The sequence below is a fragment of the Parasteatoda tepidariorum genome, chromosome 9 (genome assembly GCF_982258835.1).
Source record: "Parasteatoda tepidariorum strain Cologne lab strain chromosome 9, Ptep-v5.0, whole genome shotgun sequence".
Classification (NCBI taxonomy): domain Eukaryota; kingdom Metazoa; phylum Arthropoda; class Arachnida; order Araneae; family Theridiidae; genus Parasteatoda; species Parasteatoda tepidariorum.
In genome coordinates, this window is record NC_141763.1 from 69,148,592 (window position 1) to 69,171,186 (window position 22,595).

At 28.9% G+C, this 22,595-nt stretch overlaps 1 protein-coding gene across 3 annotated transcripts in view; it reads right to left on the bottom strand.

The window, feature by feature from the left end:
- Positions 1 to 4,464: 4,464 nt before the first annotated feature.
- The window catches only part of LOC107437238 (cysteine-rich venom protein LEI1), a 44,206-nt gene continuing 26,075 nt past the window's right edge, over positions 4,465 to 22,595 (bottom strand). For 2 of the 3 annotated variants that reach the window (XM_087152071.1, XM_087152070.1), the window contains exons 2-8: positions 16,302 to 16,431; positions 13,995 to 14,131; positions 11,787 to 11,880; positions 9,444 to 9,589; positions 7,631 to 7,734; positions 6,424 to 6,515; positions 4,465 to 5,095 (exon numbers count right to left, since the gene is read on the bottom strand). In XM_087152071.1, coding sequence (XP_087008197.1) covers positions 4,953 to 5,095; positions 6,424 to 6,515; positions 7,631 to 7,734; positions 9,444 to 9,589; positions 11,787 to 11,880; positions 13,995 to 14,131; positions 16,302 to 16,425 — 840 coding nt within the window. In that variant the 5' untranslated portion in view covers positions 16,426 to 16,431 and the 3' untranslated portion in view covers positions 4,465 to 4,952. Of the gene's footprint in view, positions 5,096 to 6,423; positions 6,516 to 7,630; positions 7,735 to 9,443; positions 9,590 to 11,786; positions 11,881 to 13,994; positions 14,132 to 16,301; positions 16,432 to 20,355; positions 20,375 to 22,595 lie in introns of those variants that run through there. The other variant, XM_087152072.1, reaches the window with a different exon arrangement.

Here is a 22,595-nt window from a genome sequence, read left to right on the forward strand (position 1 = left end):
CTCATAATTACATACTTAAATCTTGGTATATATCTATGAAGAATTTCAAAAGGTGCTTTTCCAAGAGTTTTGCAAATGGTGTAATGTTTCTCTATTTTCTCTCTCAACCATTAATTTTCTTGAGGATGGGATGTAGAATTCAGTGTGTACAAGATGCCATTTTCATTGCGAAATCACTGAAAACCACGTGAAGTGAAACAGGAAACTTTAACTGATATGAAGCGGTTTGATAATCCAAAACCTTCAACGAACTTCTCTGATTTCAAAACATTCTTAGACGACGTGTCTTTTTCAGGAGAGACGTATAAATCTTGTCATATTATCTATAATGACAAGTAATTCGTTATTTCTTTTGTAACTGGTTACAAAAGGGCCTAAATTATCAAGATGTACTATTGCAAATGGTCTTTTCCTGGCGGTATAGGATGGAGAAGACTTTTTTTTTTCTCACTTGGACCAAACACCAAACATTCGAAGATGTTTGACGATATATGACGACGAATATATCTCTTCATAGCAGGAAACCAATACAATTTCCTGATTTTAGATACAGTCTTGTCTACAGAAAAGTATCCCATAAGGTCGTGAAATCTTACAACCATGATTTTCCTCATGCTTTTTTGTATGACAAATAAAAACTTTCGTTTTCACCTTCATTAGTGACACGAAACAGTCTGTTTCCTTTCAAAACATAATTCTGGATCTTTTGTTCCTTCCGTCCTGTTTTCTACATCTTTCTTGAGAATTATAATGAATTCCTTCAAGGTATCATCTACATAAGTGCTTGATCTACGATACTCAACGTTAGACAAACTTCTAACTTACTTTCTATCATGGAACCTAGCGTATCCGAAGAGTATGAAATTGGAGCCCTACCGTTTGCATTGATAGGAAGAATTTTACTACCCGGCCTATGACGAATTTCAAAATAAAATTCTTGAATATGGAGACTCCAACGTGCAATTTGAGGGTTATTTGATCTCTAAATAATCTTCCTCGATTTTCGTGTTTATCATTTATTTAAATTCAAGGTTAAAAACAAGAAAGCGATGAAAAAAAAATGATTTTTTTGCTGGTATTTAGCACATATAAGAATTTTTTATCTTAAGCGAAAAATTTAGAGAACTATTAGGAATTTGCAATTTTATTTCGGCACTCTCAAAAATTGAGCCTCCTATGACACCCTTGTTACTTTTGTGTTACAACTTCTGATGATTTTGTCACGAAGTTAATGTGCACACACTTGTTTACATTACAGCAAAAGTTTGTATGTACTTGAATTACGTTTAATTGTCTTTAGTTCAGAGTAGTTAAACATTTATTTGCCGAGTTATTTTTTCGAGTGACCTTACCCTCTAAACCTGAACCACCTGCAGCTCTCTTGGGCGGAACGGAGAAAAACCCGCCAATATAGTCACAATATTTAAATTTATTTTACAATAAATCTATAGTGATTTCCTTTTAAACTTAAAGTGAAAATTAATCGGAGAAACTGTTCACAAAGTTTAAAGTAAATATACTATCACTTTTTACATATTGGTAATATCTTAGCCGTAGTATCTTGCAAGCTCAGTTTTAAAGAATCAGACCTCTTAAAACCCAAACTTAACCGTACTTCAAACTGCATAAAGATTGGGCATATTCATTTTTTTAAGTATTTTCAATAGTTTTATATGCTTTCTTTTAATAAATTCTCCCTTCCACCCCATACTAATTCATACCTGTTGCTAGATGGGGTTCTTCATAGCACTTCTTTTGTTTGAAATCCTTTGCTTTCTTAAAATTTCATTGCGTATTATGTGTTCATAGAAATATTTTCCCTTTTTTTAAAAGAGAAAACAAGATATGTTGCTATATTTAGCTTAATATGGCTATATTAAACTTTTTGAAAAGTGCCTCTTCACTGATTTCAATATTACTAACTGTGATCCATAATCATGATTTCATTTATTCGATGATCATATTTCAGATGTCAACATTGTAGTTATTTTTTTTTAAAAAAAAGCACAAAGACATGATACCTTTCAATTATTTATTTGGTACAAAAGAAAGTATTCAAATTGACATCAGTTAGCACATTTGCAACTTATAAATGATATTTTCAATACAAAAAGCAGGAAAAAAAAACGTTAGAAATCTGTATACCCAATAATTGTTTTAAAAAAAAAACTCAACTAGCTTATTGTTGTTTAACTTACAACCGATGACGACAGGAAGTGAAATTCTCTATAATTTCATAACATATTCCCATATTTGATTCTTATGAATTCTAGTTCAATATTTTATATTTAGTTTATATCTTATTTTGTTAAAAAGAGAGATATCTTATTCTTGGTGAGATATCTTAGTCTTACTTGGAGAGATATCTTATTCTTACTTGGAGAGACATTTTAGTCTTCAATTCTGCTGATATGTGTGGTTTTGTGAGTAGACTATACTGTGTTTGATATTCTATATCCTCAAGCTTTATTAAGCGAATTGTTAGTGTTTTATTTTATTTATTTAATTAGTTATTTTGAAAAAAAATTCCTTTGTGAATTTGCTGTTAATGATTGCTTGAGAGCTCATCGAGTTCACCTTTGACATAAAAGTTCTATTTTAATACAACCAAAGAAAAAAAAGGTTGATTAGATACTTAATATCAATGGGCCACCATTATGCCAATTTATTAAAACATAAACGCAATAGTGTAATACAGAATGCAATGAGAACTATAAATAATTCCTATGTGTACCTAGTGTCTAAGACCCAATTCGATAAGATCACTTTCAGAAGTTTTAGCTGTGAAAATCCAACTTAACGTTAACCCAAGATTTTCCTAACGTAATCAGGATTTACCCGATTTTCAAAATAATTTTCAGCACACAACCATTGGTCTAAATTTTGTTTTACAGCAAAGAGATAGGTTATAATCAATGCATTCATTCAATTCTACATTATTATATTTTGTTCAAAAACAATATGTGTTTTGAATAATCGAAAAAAATTATAATTATGATTTTGCCGATAATTGCGAAAAGCTTTTCCGAAGATGGTCAAGATTTTCCGATTTTCAAAATAACCATTGGTCTAAATTTTGTTTTACAGCAAAGAGATAGGTTATAATCAATGCATTCATTCAATTCTACATTATTATATTTTGTTCAAAAACAATATGTGTTTTGAATAATCGAAAAAAATTATAATTATGATTTTGCCGATAATTGCGAAAAGCTTTTCCGAAGATGGTCAAGATTATCCGATTTTCAAAATAACCATTGGTCTAAATTTTGTTTTACAGCAAAGAGATAGGTTATAATCAATGCATTCATTCAATTCTACATTATTATATTTTGTTCAAAAACAATATGTGTTTTGAATAATCGAAAAAAATTATAATTATGATTTTGCCGATAATTGCGAAAAGCTTTTCCGAAGATGGTCAAGATTATCCGATTTTCAAAATAACCATTGGTCTAAATTTTGTTTTACAGCAACGAGATAGGTTATAATCAATGCATTCATTCAATTCTACATTATTATATTTTGTTCAAAAACAATATGTGTTTTGAATAATCGAAAAAAATTATAATTATGATTTTGCCGATAATTGCGAAAAGCTTTTCCGAAGATGGTCCGGATTATCCGATTTTCAAAATAACCATTGGTCTAAATTTTGTTTTACAGCAAAGAGATAGGTTATAATCAATGCATTTATTCAATTCTACATTATTATATTTTGTTCAAAAACAATATGTGTTTTGAATAATCGAAAAAAATTACAATTATGATTTTGCCGATAATTGCGAAAAGTTTTTTCGAAGATGGTCAGGATTATCCGATTTTCAAAATAACCATTGGTCTAAGTTTTGTTTTACAGCAAAGAGATAGGTTATAATCAATGCATTTATTTAATTCTACATTATTATATTTTGTTAAAAAACAATATGTGTTTTGAATAATCGAAAAAAATTATAATTATGATTTTGCCGATAATTGCGAAAAGTTTTTCCGAAGATGGTCAGGATTATCCGATTTTCAAAATAACCATTGGTCTAAATTTTGTTTTACAGCAAAGAGATAGGTTATAATCAATGCATTTATTTAATTCTACATTATTATATTTTGTTAAAAAACAATATGTGTTTTGAATAATCGAAAAAAATTACAATTATGATTTTGCCGATAATTGCGAAAAGTTTTTTCGAAGATGGTCAGGATTATCCGATTTTCAAAATAACCATTGGTCTAAGTTTTGTTTTACAGCAAAGAGATAGGTTATAATCAATGCATTTATTTAATTCTACATTATTATATTTTGTTCAAAAACAATATGAGTTTTGAATAATCGGAAAAATGATAATTACGATTTTGCCGATAATTGCGACAAGCTTTTCCGAAGATGGTCAGGATTTATCCGATTTTCAAAATAATTTTCAGCACATAGCCATTGGTTTAAATTTTGTTTTACAGCAAAGAGATAGGTTGTAATCAAAGCATTTATTGAATATTACATTATTATATTTTGTTCAACAACAATATGAGTTTTGAATAATCGGAAGAAAAAAATGAAAATTGCGATTTTGTGGAATAATTCGCACAAAATTTACATTTTACTTCTATGACATTGGTTTCGATATTTCCTCACAAAACTCAGAAAAGGGCAGACGAAGAATAGTAGAAGTCTGACCTCCAAAATTCACTTTCCAAGGTGGAGCTAAAAGCAGCTGATCATTAGCTCTCCAACTTATTTGTTTTCATTACAAATAGCCGATAGAATGAGGTTTATATAATTAGCAAAAAGGGATAAAATCCGATAATTTGTTATTTTGTGAACTCATTTACAAAAAAATGCATCTTTGGAATTTTCTCTTTTCGGTTTCGCCATTTTCCCAGGAATGATGACAACCTTCCTTCTTCTATTCTTAAAAATCTTCTTATACGCATATATGATGCTATAATCATGTCATAAATCACCGTATAGCATTTTGGCAATCACAAGTAGCAAGGCAAGCTTTATATCTTTGACTTTCTTTATCATCACATAGCCATGAATGGAAATTTGCATTTAAATCATCACAATTCACCCAGAAATCGGAATGTGGACAGCTGTTAGCTGTAAATAATTATGAAATCAAAATTAAAGAAACATACAAGCATTTATTATCATAATTACATTGAATAATTGAAAAAAGGATATGTGTTTATTGCTCAATATGGGTATAGGAAGGAATATTTCTGTGTAGCGTTCTACAGTAAATACTATTACATTGCTCTTATACATGCTAAAAATTGTAGCTAGCTATAAAAAAATGAAGCACATATCGTTACATAAAACTGTAACAGTACACATATTTTTCACATTTCTTACACATTTTAAAGCATCTTTCAAAATTTGTTCCTTTGTCTGCCACTGAAGCCGAATTAGATTTATTTTAAACTATTGTTTGAACAGAATCGGTTTTGTATCACAGTGTGCGATACGTTAAAAAAAAAAAAAACGAATAAAGTGATGATCATGTTTGAAGAAATGATGCCTCTCAATTGCTTAAAAAATGATTATAATAGTGAGAAATAAAATAAAGACGCCCCCCCCCCCCCCGAAGAAAAAGCCTGCTACCAAGAGGGGGAGCTCAATGAAACATAATGAAGCTGATTTTATTCGAACAAAATATTTAAAAATAAATTTGATTCGTTTAAGTATTGCGTACAGAACAACTAATTTCTATTTCTAGAAAAAACGGGTTAAAATTTGTAACAATTATTTCATTATCATCTAATGAATATGTGCTTTATTTTCATATTTTATTACAAATTTTGTAATAAACATTAGAATATTTTTTTGCGGTAGCTATACGAAGATATTCCTAAACCTAAACTATACCTAAATATTCATAAACAGATATATTTTTTAAATAGGATTATTCTCCGCATTTACACCCAGTGCAGTACATCATTACACACAATATATTGGTATTATAATGCACGACTTAATTTAAAAAATTCCTCGAGCTTAAAAATCCTTAAGTTCCTTGTGCTTAACATTTTGTTGTTCAGTTTTTTGTTTCAAAAACTGCACTCCGACACCTGACGTTTAATTTAGTCCAATTAAAACGTTAAGCTCAGAGAACGTAGATATTCATTATTTTGTAAGAATAAATAAAGGGCTTGGGATGATTATAAGCTAAGTCACATTTTTAAATTATTTAAAAGAGCGTTTTGGGGGAAAAAGTTACGGTTTCCGTGGAAGCAATAAGATGTTTCTGTCCTTTTAATTTGTTCCCCTTCGGATGCTTGTTCGAACTTATAAAGTATCTATCTGGAGACAGAAGTAATAAATAGTTTGATATAAAAATATCACCTCTGGAAAAAATGAGGCTTATCACTATCTTGCCTCAGACCCAAAAAATAGTAAATAATTTAAAATCAAAATATTTTACTTACTACATAATTTTTTATATTTACAATGACCTTTGCACTTATCACATGGTTTTCCTATGGAGTATGGTTTACCAAGTTTCTTTGGAGCATTACCTCTACACATGAAAATAAAAGAGCAACATTATTATTATTTTTTTAAGATAACATAAGAAAGAAATTTTTTTTTCAAGATTTATGAATTTAAGAGATCTATTAATACACGTGATTGATATTTTTCTGAGTTAATGCTAACTTTATGAAGGGATGAGAATGTATAGAACAAATATTTCGAAATGTTGTAACATTAATAATTATTATTATTATTATTATTATAATAATAATAATAATTATTATTATTATTATAATAATTATAATAATAATAATTATAATAATAATATTTATAATAATAATAATTTAATTATTAATAAATTTTCTTAACATTATCATTTTATTTATTTGAAACTATCTAATCATCCAATCCTCATACTGATTAAGAAAGGAAAAAAAAACTTAATTAGATTTTGAAAAACATGTTTGCGCAAGTCACCGAAAATCACTAAACAAATAAGTAAAATCAAATAAATTAAATAACTATAAAAAGGCTGAACCAAATCCGTAATTAACAGTTAAAACGGTAAAAGTTCAAGTTCAGTCTTCGCTATTATAAGTAAATGATTGAATAAAAGATTAAATATATAAAGCATCATTTGATACCGAAAATGATACTATTGATAATTTGCGGCGGCCAATTCCTGGAAGTAAAATTGCCAGGTTCTACCACAATCAAGCAATTTTTTCGATGCATTGACATATAGCACATTAATTAATTAATTGATTTTGCATTTATTAGGAACATAAAAATACGCTTTAAAAGCGTAAATACGCTATAATAAAAATGAACGTATATTTTTAGATAGCCTTTAAAATACCAATTTAGTTAAGTCGCTCATTTACTAGAGCTTACTTTCGTTTTATTTGTGTTTACACGGGAAAAAATTTAAAGAACGTGCAATAAACTCCCAATGTAACTCCGTTTGGAATTAAATCGAGCTGCAAGCTATTAAATATTATTGCTCTACAATGATTCGTAATAATTTGTTAAATTTCAAGAATTAATGTCGATCAATACTCAAATGCATGCATTAATACAAAAAATTCAATTTTATATTTTTGTGTAGATTATATTTTTACTTTTGCCTCAACAAAGAAAAAAATATTTATAAATGCTTACATAGGACAGTAATTGCATACATAGTTGTAAAAGGGTTTACGAACTACTTCTTTTTCACAATATCTGAAACCACAACCGATTCGATGACTATTATACCAAACCATCTGAAAAATAATTTAATAATTACTTAATAAATTTCCATGATGAAAAAAAAAAACATTTAGAATATTTCTTGATATCTAAAACGCTTAGATATAAGAAGTTTGATTTTGCATTACCACTATTTTGACACAACAAAAAGTAAAAAAAAAATACATAGCATATTTAAAATGTGTTAAATGTCTGAATGATATTAAAGAGTTTGAATATTAAAAAAAGGGGTAGGTTTTTAACTTATAACTGCTGTAAGAAATGTGATTCGAACCCAAGCTCATATTTGTGAACCAGTCCAATTCTCCAACAACACAGCTAGAAACTAAACGTGAGTCTGTACCTTTGACCTCTCGGCCATCATGACAAGCATTTTGTAGAAGTTTTTGATTAATGTACCCTCAATCTTAAAATTAGTAAACTTTCTCTTATATTGTTTTGCTCCCGTTTCGATAGCACATAAATTTAAAAAAAAAATTTTTTATCATATGTTGAATATCTGAATGAAATTAAAAAATTTAAACTTGAAAAAAGATTTTGAATATATATTACATATAATTGTAACATAAAAAGCTTCAATTAATCTTTTTGTGTTAATTTTTTTTCTGTAAATCCTTTTATTTTATTTTATTAATTATTCCAATCGAAACACTTTCTCATACTTTCAAAAAGTCACATCCTGTTCTTAATTCTATTTTTGGCTCAAGTATGCATAATTAAGAGCATAATTTATTTAAAACCGTTAAAATTCTGATGTTCTATAACAGTGGTTTCCAACTGGCGGCCCAGGGGCCGCATCCGGCCCGCGAAGCCTTTTTTCGTGGCCCGCGAACTAAAATATATTAGTTTTCATTTTTTTGCGGACAATTTTCGTAAAAAATCTATACAGGTTTAAAATACTTTTCTCGTTAATAAAAACCTAATTTCTTCGTTTCTGTGAAATGTAACATACCAACGGTGCAAAAAATTTATTTCTCAGGTTTTGCATCCAAGAAGAATTCAAATACAAAAATAATCATGTATGTTGCTTTTTTTTATTTTATTTTTTCGTATTTTGTGAATATAATTTAGCATGTGTGTATCAGAAATTTTCTCGAAGAAATTCTCCGATTTAACTTTTTGAAACCACTCATTTTGGACGAAAATATTTACACACGCATTTGTAAATTTTAAGTTTAAAATGCAAGTATCTGTTCTCTGGTGGTTGCAGCAGACAAACCTCAATTTTCTCATTGAACATTTTATGTGCTACTGTGTAAGTTTTTATACCAACCTTTTTAAAGTTTTATATCTTAACAATTAGATATCTGTTGCACATTAGTTGTTTCATACAAAGGTGCACATTAAAGTTATTGTAGCTCGAATTTTTTGATACGCGATTAAATATTTTTAAGAATCTACTTAATTCAATACTTTTGTTTAGAACAACTTGGTAAAAATCTGACACTAACATTTAATGTTTCTTCAAACATGAGAATGCTACATAAAATTTTGACAAAGTTGCGGCCCGCCATTTGATTTGTGTTTTTAATTGTGGACCCTTGCCTCATGTAAGTTGGAAACCCCTGTTCTATAACAACAAAACGGTCGAAAAAAAATTATGTTCCATAACACTACGATGGTTCATAATAATTGCACAAAACGTTACAAACCCATCAGTTTTTTAAACTTTAAAGCAGAACACTCACTATTTTGCGAGAGTTTATAACAGCATAAAAATTACCTGTGTATAGTGACCTACATCAGTCAAATTATTGTTACGACTGCCGTAAGTAAAATTCTGATGTTCCATATACCAAGCTTTAGCCACGAACATCCAATCTACTGGAGAAGGTGATACGAAGATATTTTGGCCGCAAGAACCATAATCTGTATAAATAAACACACAATTTTTTTCAATATGTCATTAATTCAAATTTTATACTTGTTTTGTAATCAATAATGAAATTTTATATTTGTAATTGAAAAATTTTTTTGGTTTAGTTGAAAGTGAACATAAAGATGTTGGTCTTGGAAAAGGAGAGGATACGGCTTGCTGCCGAATTTTATGTTTCGGACATCTGAAAGTGCAAATTTTTATCTTTAAGCTATTTGCTTTCATCTGCAATATTTAAATTTTATTTATTTTGGATGTCGCTGCTTTGGAATGTCTTATAACTCCATAACAGTTGGTGCTAAAGTTCTGAAATTTGGACATCGATTACGAGGAGCAGTTTTAATCCCCGAATATGTAGTATATTAAAAAAAAAATAGTTTCCAAATCTTAATTATTCCATTCGGGAAAAGGGTGAAAATGATTTTTTTTTTTTTTTTTTGCTATAGTTTAAGATTAGCTATTTATAAATTTGTAAACGATTCTGTTTAAATTTTTATCGCATATTCTTTAATGTTTAATTATTTTTTACAATTTCAGTGATCAACGTGCAGGTGGCATGGAGGGAGAGGGGTGCTACGTCTCCGAATCAGCATTTCTAAAGTTATTTGAAGTTCCATGCTTATTTTGCTTAAAATTGTGCTTTAAAATGTATTTCTGAGGAAAAGATAAATAAGGTGCACTTTTTTCAAAGACCCTATGAATTCTAAGCCGAAAAAGTAAGAAATAAAATAATTTAAACAAATTTATCGCACGCTCTTTATTTTATTTTTTAGAATTTCAGCCATCAGCGTGATTGGCATGTGGAGGGGTGCCACATCACCAACCGCTATTTTTTTTTATTGTTGTGCTTTTAAAAAATGTTTCTGGGGGAAAAAATAAGGTGCATTTTTAAAAGATTTCATGAATCATAAGACGAAGATCATTAAGAAAATAATTTAAAACTTTAAAAAAAATGCAATTCTATTTGTCTGCATGAAAAAGTAATAAATTAAATATTGTGTGGAGTTTACAAAAATCAAGTTTAGATAGTTTCATCTAATTTTTCAGGTATTAAGTTCATTTTATATGAAAGTTACCTTATGTGTTGTAAGAATTTCTTATTCTTATTCCGTTCAGAACATGCTGCATATTTTTATATCTGAAGAACTTTCCCGATTTTACGTATGCGCAGTCTGTTTAGATTTCAAAGTAAGGGTAAGATGAGAGAAAATATGATGGGTTGTTCCCTTTTTCTTGAGGTTTCTTTAATTTCAGAAAAAGCACAGCTCAGCGCATCATGTTAAGTAGAATCACCGTAGTAGTTTTTGCTTTCAAAAACAAACAATATTTAAGATGAGTTTAAATAACAAATGAACAGTTTTAGAGAAAATTACTGTCTATATTGCAGAAAGTTAAAATCTGAATGACCACTCGTAACAATAGTTCTAAAAAACAATATCAAACTGCATTACTGTATATTAGATGCTTAAAGTTAAGCAACCGCTCATTAATTTCTTTGTTTTATCTTTATTATTATTTTTTTTCAATTTGTTTAAACAAAAGCTTGCAAAATACGGTACTTAAAATGAAATATTCAAGTTGCAGTTGCGAGTAAAACCGCTACCATTTATTTATGCAGCAAACGATAGTCGTGAAACAAGTGAAAATATTTTATATCACGTTGTACGCAGACGATAACTTCAAAGTAAATTTTTGACCGCCTTATCTTTTTATGCATAATATACATGATGTTATGTGAATGATTCAGACAAGTGCATCAGAGATAATATCACATCAGATTTACAAGTTAAAAATATTACAGGCTGAAATCATCTGTGAGAGGTGGTTTCGCGCAATTTGAATAACATCGGATCCAGAAATTGTGGACAAACTAATCAATATGTTCCAAATATGTGAATCGCTTCCAAATGGCGTTACTTTGATTGAAGAGAGAAAGACAAAATTCTATTGTGTTTGCTTCATTGTGTTAGGAAATTCTTTATTTTCTTGAATAAAATATCAAGCGAGAATTCATTACTGCCTGTATATATTTATCTATTTTATATATTTTCGGTCGTACGTATCTTGCTCAAACTTTCCAGTCGAAATCATTTATACCATATCACATATTAAGGGCATAAATAAAGAACAAAAATGTTGAAAAGCTTTCTAACTATAATGCGACAGTAAAAAAAAACTTCCAAAACTTACCGTTTACCCATCTGCTGAGAGGTTTATCGTGAATAAGTAATTGGCAAGCATTTGCCCATTTCTGCGCAGCTTCTTCGGCTCCTTTGTGCCAAGTCTATCAATAGATATAAACATTAATCAGTAACATACATTACATTTTCAAAATCATCAACCAATTTAATTGAGCTCTAATGACTTTGAAAAGCATCAGATTAGACAAGAATGTTTATTTAAAAAAGATATGCTAGATGCGTTTTTCGGACAGTAAACCTCTTCACAAGATGCCGCTTTACATTTGATCAACTTTTTCAAACAACGATGTCGGATAAAATAATGCTTAATTGATATATAAGAAAGTAATATAAACTGTAGTATAATAAATAAATTAATAAATATTAACATTTAAAGTAAGCTTTTTTATAACAACAAAAACTTTCTTTAATTTTGTTTAAAAAATCTTGAATATGAATATGGAGGGTAGACCTGAAAATTTTAATTTTTTGTTAATAGCCAGCGGTCGGTAGACTAATAACTTAGTGGCTACTTTTTCCTCTAACCTAATGAGTAGATGATCGATATCTGCAGGTCTTTTTTATTTAATAGCCACTTTTTGCAAACTTTTTTTTTCTGCTTGGAAAAAACTATATTTTTCCAGAAAGTTCACATTAGAAATAATCTACTGCCATAAAAAGTTTTTGAATAGTTGCAACGCTGGACATTTTTATGAAAATTCTGATTTCTTGAGTTTTTCTGCATTAATGTACTGTTATCATGAAAAAACTTTCAAAAAAAAAAAAAAAGATGGGAAAAGGTGACGACCGGTTGCTTACGCAATTTAAGTAGCCACTTTTTTTCCTTTTTTGTTATTGTTGTTAACTTATCACCATTCGTCACTAACAGAGGGAGTTTGTTATAAACCAACCTTCCTTATTTTGCAATTCCTTGTCGAAAATGAAGTCAAAAAAATAATTCTCATTAGAGATAGCAAATTACCATTTAAGGGAGGAAATTAGAAAAACGCTATTGAAATCTGACAGAAATCATCAAAACCTGTTTGACTGCAGAAACGTGTTGAAAAGGGATTATTCGATGAGCTTTCGAGTTTTATCAGACAATCAAATTGGCTTTGATGTTTTTAGTCTCAACCAATCTCAACTTATAAGTAATTCAACGTTCATCTTTTTGACTTCGACAACGGTTTTGATATTTTTTTCTGGCTTAAATAATAGTTTCCGATGATTTTTTGGGATAATTTTTACAATGATTCTGAACACATAAATTAAGGGTGGTCAGTACAGAACACCCTGCAGATGACATTTTCAAGTTTTTCGTGGTTTGAAAGCTAATCTTTGTTCAAATGTGGGAGATCATACTCAATTTCGAAAAAAGACGTTACCAAAAACAATGTGAGAGATCATACTCAATTTCGGAAAACGAAGTTACCAAAAACAATGCGAGAGATAATACTCTATTTCGAAAAAAAGACGTTACCAAAAACAATATGAGAGATCATACTCAATTTCGAAAAAAGACGTTACCAAAAACAATGTGAGAGATCATTTGACAAATCCCTATTGAAGAAATCGGGACTATAAACACAATAAAACTCGTTTGAATGCCATCAGCTTATACTTGAATGTGTTTCTTCCGGGTTTTTTACGGAATGTTACGACTTATGTGTATATCATTTAACTTCTTTTTTTAACAAGGATTCTAAAAATATATATTAAGAACAGTCGTTTTGGAACACTTTGTATGTTGAAACTGCAGGAATGTCCAATTCAAACTTAAATGATTCCGAAAAAATTATTGATAAAAGGATGAAATAAACACGTAAAAGCTAAAAGATTTTATTTTCAATTTTAGAAATCAATCTCAAAAGTCGCCAGCAGATGGCGTTGTACACTATATAGGCATGCAAACGTTAGCAGTGTTTGTTCTTTTCACAGCTTTGTACAGCGCCATCAATTGATAATTTTTGTAACTAATTTAGATAATTGCGTATAAGACATCTTACAGCTTTCTCCATCAATATACCGTTCATTTTCTCCTTTTATCTCTAGATGTGCCAGAATTATTTAATTTTAAAAATGGGTACTCTTTTGCTGCATGCGAACGGGCTATTTTGTATCTAATGAAAAATACATAAATAAGTTAATTTTATTATCAGTAAATAATTTAGAAAAATTCATTGCACGGTTGCCAATATCTGTTTGTTTGCTATCTTACCATTTCTAGCATGTTACCGGCTGGAGGTGATACTCTCGCTCTATAAAAATTGTGCATAAGTACTATCTTCTTTTTTGTATTTGGATTCGACGTCTCCAAATCTTTTTGAGGAATTGTCTTTCCTTGTTTCTTCAATCCTGTTAAAATATATTTAAATAACGAAAATCGTTTCAAAAGTTTTATATTTTGAGGGAAAAAACATATTATTTACAAAATACTCATATTGAAAAATGTATATACATTAACCGTAATCAAATATATGCGTTTTCTATTTTATTTCTAATCTTTGGATATTTGCTCATGTCACACGTAAATCTCTTTTGCATCCATTATTTTTGCCACGTTTTTAGTCACTCGCTTTCGTGCTTTGTAGAATAGATTCTTGCAATCGAAATCTTATTCGATTTTCCATTAGTTTGAGCACTTATATCTCTACTTGAAACTGCGTGGCAATGCAAGTTTCAATCGTCTCCCGACCGCCTCAAGTAGAAATTATCGTCATGTTACCAAGAATTTATAGCCAATCAAATTTCGACCACTTCACAACTAATTAGAACACTCAAATGTTCGCTGGAGATCTGCGCCTGGTGATAATTCGGGTATAAAAAATGTACAAGTTTAGAGCTTTTGTATATGATAGGGTGGGTGGGTAAATGTTGCGATAATCTTAGGGTGGTTAGGGCAAAACATCAGGATTAAAATTGCAAAGGAACCCAGGAAATGTCGTCATACGCCACTAGGGGTCTCCTTCCTCTATTAGAAACTGTTTCAACGAGTGCTTTTCAACAGTTTATAATAGAGAAGTGCTCCTAGCCACTTACGATGACATTTCTGGTCATAGGTTCGTATGCAATTTTAATATTGATAATGTGCCTTAATTTCTCTAAAAGCTCGTCGCAACATTTACGAGACTCCCTGTCATGTAACCCTGCCATATGTCTATGTGTCAAACTTTTACATATCGACAAAAAGTAAAATGAAAATGTCATTTAAAAAAAAAATCTGTAGCTTCAAAAGCAAAACTAATTTCAGATTTCAAATCTCAACATCCAAATTCGGCAAGATCAATTACTAGCAGGAATGCAACAAAAAGTTTGTTCTCCAATATAATTCATTCATTAATCTTCAATATTTTCAATGATTCAACATTGTTTGCGTTCTTTTATCAATAGATCGGTTAACCTCAGGTACAAAAGTATTAAAATGTAATGAATTAATTAAATGATCAATGAGACTTCAAATGATTGTCATAATATGCATTCGAGAAATTTTTTTTATATAGATAATATGAATATTAGCATAAATAATTTTCATGAGATTAAATTTTTATCCCTCTTTTATTCGACTGAACCTAACTTTAAACGGAGAGGAGTAAGTTTTTTCAGCTCCGATTCTTTTAAAATCTTCTTTCAACTCCGATTCCACAGCCCTGTTATATATTAAAAATACTTTTCTTTCGTCTCTTATCCGATTTAAGATTTCAACAAGCTCACACACTCCAGTAAAATTGCTTCGTAAATGTTATCAGTTATTATCAGTTGTTATCAGTTATTACCGGGGCTAACATAATAAATGCTCTTTTTTTTGTTATTTTTTAACTTACATAACTGAACTTTAAGCATTAAACATAATTTTTTAGATCATTCTTTCTATATTTTAGATTTTTTTTTTCATCCTTTTTAAAAAAAAATTTTTAAAAAATAATTTTGAATAAGATTTTTCCTTTTAAAAGCGAGCAATTTGCTTGTAGGTCAAATTTTTTCCCCCCCACAAATTACGTTAAGTTTTGCATTAAGTATCTTTAAAGAACAACGAAAAAACATTTGATGATATAATGCAATTCTGGCAATTTATAATTTCAAAAGATTAAGTAAAGATTAGGTAATGATTAAGTAAAGGTAAATAATTTCGACTTTTTTAACTCAAGTGCTAAATTTTTCTACTTTTTAAATCAAGTACTTTAAATCAAGTGTTTACATTTTATTTAATTCACAAATCATGCATTTAGTTTTATATTTACTTTAATGATTTTTGTTATTAAATTTATAAACATAAGTTATGATTTATTAGTTTAAAAAAAGTCTATCTAAAACATGTTTTGGAAAACTTAAATAGCAGCATATTTAGATTTAAGGTAATTTTTGGAAGACTTTTTGAAACTTTTTCGCATTTTAAGAGTTTTTAGACAATTAACATCCTAGAGGCGGTTAGTATTACACACTTTTTTTGTTATTTTGTTTTAAGAAAGCAAATTTTTTAAAAAAAGCAATGCTTTTAATGATAATGAATGAATTTTTTTTTCCTTACTTATAACTTTCGACAATGAAGTCCATGGGTACAATGATAGAAACAATAATGAAAATAGAAGTAATTTTCGACGAAAATTTGAGGACTGGATTTCATAAAGATGCATCAACTTCTCAATCTTCATTTACAGCTGAAATTGAAAAGAAAGAGAAAGTTAAAAACACCCTTTTCACTTCTAAAATATAAAAAGAAATTTTCCATCTCAGAAAAATCGTGGGCGAGTGTTTTTGTCTGATTAAAAGCGAAGAAAATTATATTTAAGTACAAGATTAATAGCCGTTCTTTTACGTTATTCCTATTGTGACGAGATATTGTGTGTGGGCGTCACTGCTCATAATGAATGAATTATGAAGCATCACTTGTATTTTGATGAATCGAAAAGAAATTCTATACTAAGCCTCTTGATATGATACATCACTCATACGAAAATGGCGTTCAGATTTACAGGAGAAAAAATACTATTAAAAATTCCTTTATTAAATGAAAAAAATTTAATTATTAATATCTTCTCATCTCATCAGAAAAAACAACACGACGCAAAATTAAGTATTAATTAATTAAATATTATGAATTAATTAAACATTTGTAAATAACTAAATGTTGATTAATTAATTAATTAATTAATTAATTAAATATTATGAAATATAAAAATTGACAAAATTAATTAAATATAAATTAATTAAATATTATTTTAAAATTAATAACTATTATTTTCAAATTGATAATTTTTTTAAATTAATAATTATACAAGTGTTAGTTTGAAGTTCGCAGAAAGGAACTATTCGCATTTCATACCTTTTAAGAATTTTATTTCATAATCTTATAAAATTGCTTTGAAAGCTTTCTTTTTCTTCTACAAAGTTATTGAAAAAAGGAAAAATTAATAAAAAGGATAAATTTTTATCATTTTGTAAATTTTTTTTAAAGGGAGTCGGTAAGGCTAATGTTAAAACTGACATTTTTCGATGTACCTTTTCTGAAAAACTACTTATGATATCACTTAGAAATTTTTAGTGGATATTTGAGATTATATCAGTTGTATGCTGTGATAATGCTTTAGCGTTAACAGGAATATCTAGTTGCTATTGATTTTTAAATATACGATACGAAGTAAAATAAATTTTTTTTCATCTGTTTAGAATATTAAAGGTAAAATTTTTCTTAAGTAAGACAAGATGGCAGAACGCGGGAAAGGTGTATCAAATTTACCAAGTAATGATAAACTCAAGATATGCTTATCTAAGTTTAAAAAAGAAAGTAAAAATTTTTGAATTTCAATAACTAAAATTAATTTTGGTTTCAAAACTTATAATGATTCAAAAAATGAAGAACAGATGAAATTGTTAAGAGTAAAATCGAGCAACCTTACTAATTAAAATGTTAAAATTTCATTTCATCTATAAGATGTCTAAATCTAAAGCGAGAACTGAACTAATAATTTTGTTTTATTACGTGCAATAGTAGAAATAAAAAACAAGTGGGATTCGAACCCACGTCCACATTCGTGGACTAGAACACTCCACACTTTGCGGTAACAGAGCAAGGAACGAACCTTGAATCTGGGGTTAGACCCCTCGGCCATCCTGACACATCTACAACCTTACAATCAATGAATAATCTATTGATTTCATTTTTTACGAGTCATAGTAGAAAAAAATACTGCCAGAAACAGTGCTATTATTTATTTTTATTTATATATTTATTTAATTTTTTTCCTTTCTTTTTTTTAATTTATTCTTTTGTTTATATTTTATCAGTGATATTAGGACTGTGGCTGTTAGAAGTAAGAAATTTTTTGTTACGTAATCTTGTTTTATAGAAGTAATCACCTTTAATTATTTAAATATATTTTTGCAATGTGTAATTAAAAATATTTAAATGTCTAGAAACAGATGGAAAATTTTCAAATTTTCAATATTAAAATTAATTAATTTTTTTAGCATCCTTTGCCTAGGGGCTTCTTAAAATCCTAAAAATGGACCCAGTGTAAATGCCCCATTTTTCCTTCGTCTACTACGGCTTTTAGTAACAGAAAATATGCCCTGATTTCAAAAGATTTGAGAACTTCTAAGGTAAACTTAACAAACATTAAATAAGTTATTTTAACAAGAATAATTTTCAATCTGAATAAATGTTTTTTGGATATTAGAAATAGAAAAAAATTATACGCCAATTTATCTTATAAAACTATTTTATAGTTGAAGGTCTAGTGGTGGAATCAAGTTCTTGGGTACCTGTCGAACCTGTAAGCTTCTATACCAAACCTGAAACGTAACCTGACCTGAAACAAACTGAACTGAATTCAAATAATTTAAATGTGTTTAACTATTGCAAAAGTTTTTTTTTCCTTCACTTTTTCATCTTTTTTTATGTTTGACTTCTGGGATCAATCAAGATTATGTTGCATAAATGTTATTAAAGTTAAGTTAAAATTTATCTTTAACGATTAATACATTTCAAATGCTCACAAAATACACTCAACCTACCTCACCAATGGTAAACTACAACTAAGAAAACTTCAAGAAATAAAAAATAAAAAGTTATTTCGAATTTATGAAGGAGATGACGTTTTTTCTTTTACTTCAGTTTCAAAACGTCTTATGAAGAGAATTTTAAAATTAAACTTTTCAATTTTTCACTAAATTGGTGAGAACCAGGACTTTTTTCCCGTTTGTAGTTATCATAGAATAATGAGGAACTTTTGCAACAATTAATTTTTTCTTCTAGTATCTTAAAAACATTAAAAATACGACCTGCCATTGTCACCGAAAAGAGAAGGAAAAAAAATCTTTAATTTTTCAGATAATTTATATGGATTACCCAATTTTTCAAGAAACATGGTATATTCACTATTATCGATTTATTCATTATTAAATTATCGGTTCATTTAATGTTGCACTACTGTTTCCATGGTACTAAGTTCTGATAAACAAAAGTTACTAGGTTATCATTTATATTGCATTAAGTGTATCTGAAAATAAATATTTTGAGTGATTACTAGTATCTACTGATATATTTTAAGTGATACTAAATATTGAAATATATATATATATTTGAAACAAAAGCGTTTTTTTTTCTACTTTACCCAATGAACTGAAATTCGAATTACGAATGATTAAAATTTTAAAATTTAAATTAATTTTAAATTAATATTATTTAAAATTTTACTTGTTGACCGTTACAATTTTTTATGTTACACATGATACTTAAAATGAAAAATTAAAATTTTTATTTCATTTTATACGAAACTCACAAATCAAAAATTTATTTTTCAAGTAATAATTTGTATTTTCAACTTTATGCCTTTTAGAATTTAAAAATCATTAATTTATATTTTAGAAGAAAAAAATAGTTAACAACACAGGGTATTTTGGTAACTTTCCCACTGTAGTAGTCCCCAATAGTTGATCATGATGTTGACCTCTAATTATTGGTAAAAACAGTCACATCTCATCTTTTTAAGTTGATTACATCCCTAAGTTGACCAGAAAATTGGTATAATGCAAGTATTTAATTTGCAGACATTTCCCTGTATTTAATATTTTATAATTGCTTTATTAATTGTAAAAACTTAATAACTCACTGTTTATAACAACATGTTATTTTTTAAAAACCATGCACAAATTGTAAATAACATGAAATATTACATTGTAAAAAATTCCGAAACAAACTACAATGAAAAGCACCGGTACTCTGGGTGCCGGTACTTCTTACAGTACCATTTTTACAGAACAAAATATATGATATACCTACCTATGATATACAGAACAAAATATATGATATACCTATTTCTTACAGTAATAATTACCGTAAAATCACTGAATCACTCTAATAAATAAGTATTACTGTAAAAATTACGGTATTATATTTTACAGTAAAAATTAAGTTTACGGTAAAAATGGATTTTGCGGTTAAGAAAAATGGATTCTATGGATGATGCACCCAAAGTGACACAATTTGATTCTAAATTTTTTTACAGTGAATGAATTTATATTCATAGAAACATATGTAATAATTATTTGGTCTAAAAAAATAGTTAAAATATAATTCTTACAGATTAATTTGGGTCCAGGGTTTTCAGAGCCACGTAACTGGAAGTCGTAGAAAGGTGGAAATGAAATTTACCCAACTATAACTATGAAAGTGGTCGAACAACTAGTCCTAAGACATTGACCTTTTAACTAACTTATAATGAACTATGCAAATTTAAGAACATAGGCTTTCATTATTTGTACAACCTTTTTAACATCATTTACAAACGTCACGATGTTAAAAACTCTTGATTACTTCGCTTCCTCGGGGGCACGTACGTGTTAGAGAAATTTTTTAAAGTGCAAATGAAAAAGAAAAAATGCGTACAGATTGTTACAAATTGTACGTTGCAATATGTTCTTTTTTTTTTCATTTTACTTATTTTTAATTTGGAGAAGGGAACACTGGATTCATTAAATAAATAATTAGTTTATATTTAATATTTAAGTTAATTAAGATATGAATGGCTCACTACCATGGTGGCACTTACGTTTCCTGGACATTACTGAGAAGAAAAATATGGTCCAACCTACCAGAATATGGTAAAATTTACCGTGTTTTTAACTCTATGAGATCGCAAAGTTTGGTGATTCTTATCGAAACGCTTTTGTAATGATATTGGTGAAACTATCAATACATTATGGTTTTATAATGTGCGATAAAAATTTTGTAATCATGAGACCTTAGAACATTGCATAAAAACCACTGATTCTTTTAAATTTACTTTTCAGTTTTGTTTCGCTTTTACTAAATGCTTAGCTATGATTTTGAAAACCGTTACCATAGTAACGGAAAAATTACCAAATGAATAGTTTAAATACCGCATGTTTTGGTTTTTCTGACCAAAATTCTGTCTTTTTTTCTTTTTTTTTTTTCTTTTTTTTCTATTTAAGCAGAAATCTCATTATTCTACAGTACAGTAATTTTACTAGAATTTTTTTCTCCATGTAGGTTTCAAAAACTATGCTCAGATGGTTATAAAATCTTTGTTGTGTTACTTCTGAATTTTATACATTTTTATTTGGAATTAGAATTTAATTCCTTGAATACGTAAGTAATAATACGTAAATTTATTAATGTTGCACTTTTATTACCACGAAAACAATTACGTTTCATACATATTTTTTAGGTTTGAAAGGCTTCTTTTTTTCCATTTTGAACATTTTTTTTTTTAAATTTTCAAGACATCTTCATCCGAGCCCTAATTATAACGACATATATAAAGAGACGAAAATATAATACACTGTCAGAATTTTCTTTCTGTAATCACGGTAAAATAATCGGCAGCAGTCTGTCCATCCACTTAACCATAAATTTTAGGATTAGGAACATTTCTTTACCCTTACGGTTTAGAAACCGCTTACAACTGTTACAGTTAAAAGAAGAACAAAAAACCTGAATACAAAACTATACGGTTTTGCAACCATTTACATTTTGCTGAGTTTCCAAACTCTGAAATTAAAATTGGATTGTGGACATTTGAGCTCTGAGGATGCTGCGCTATTTTGGGCGAGAGTGATTGCTTCACATTACTGTAATCTAGGGTCACCGATTGATGAGTGTAGGAAACTATAAACTCTTTAGGTATTGAAGGAATAGAAGATATATTGTGGTCTCAATGCTATGATTGAAATTCCTGCACAACCGATAAAGAGATTGATCGTAAAGCCCTTAGCTACAATGCGTACCTAGCTCCACGAAACAAAATGGCTGGTTGGGGATAGCCTGGTTGGTAGGGAGCTGGGTCCATGTCTGAGAGTTCGTGGGTTTGAACCCCGCCAGCCGAAGACTCCCCGTGTAGTTGGGGACTGATGCACGATAAAATTCTGTCGAGTCACAAAGTCCTCCATGTTCCCATAACAAATCAATACCTATGAGGGTACTACTGGATTGGTGATCGATCGTTCTCTGCTTCAGGTCAAAATTACGATCTGTGGATGAATGAATGGATGTATGAATGGTTCCGCCTTATAAACATGTGTGACGTATGATGTGGCAGAAGTCGAATTCTTGGCCATAGATGGCGGGGATGAAAAAACAAGAATCGCACACTCTGTCTTAAATTTACTCGGTTTCACCAAGCTGGCTTGCCCGTGTGGCAAGTGGCATTAGAACCAACCAATCAACCAACAAAATGGCTTCATAAGGTGGCCATAGTTAATTTATGTTAAATTGTTTAAAGATAATTAGAGATAATTTGAGGGTTCATGTCAAATTTAAAAAACAATCAATAAACGTTTTTTCTCACACAACAGTTTGAAT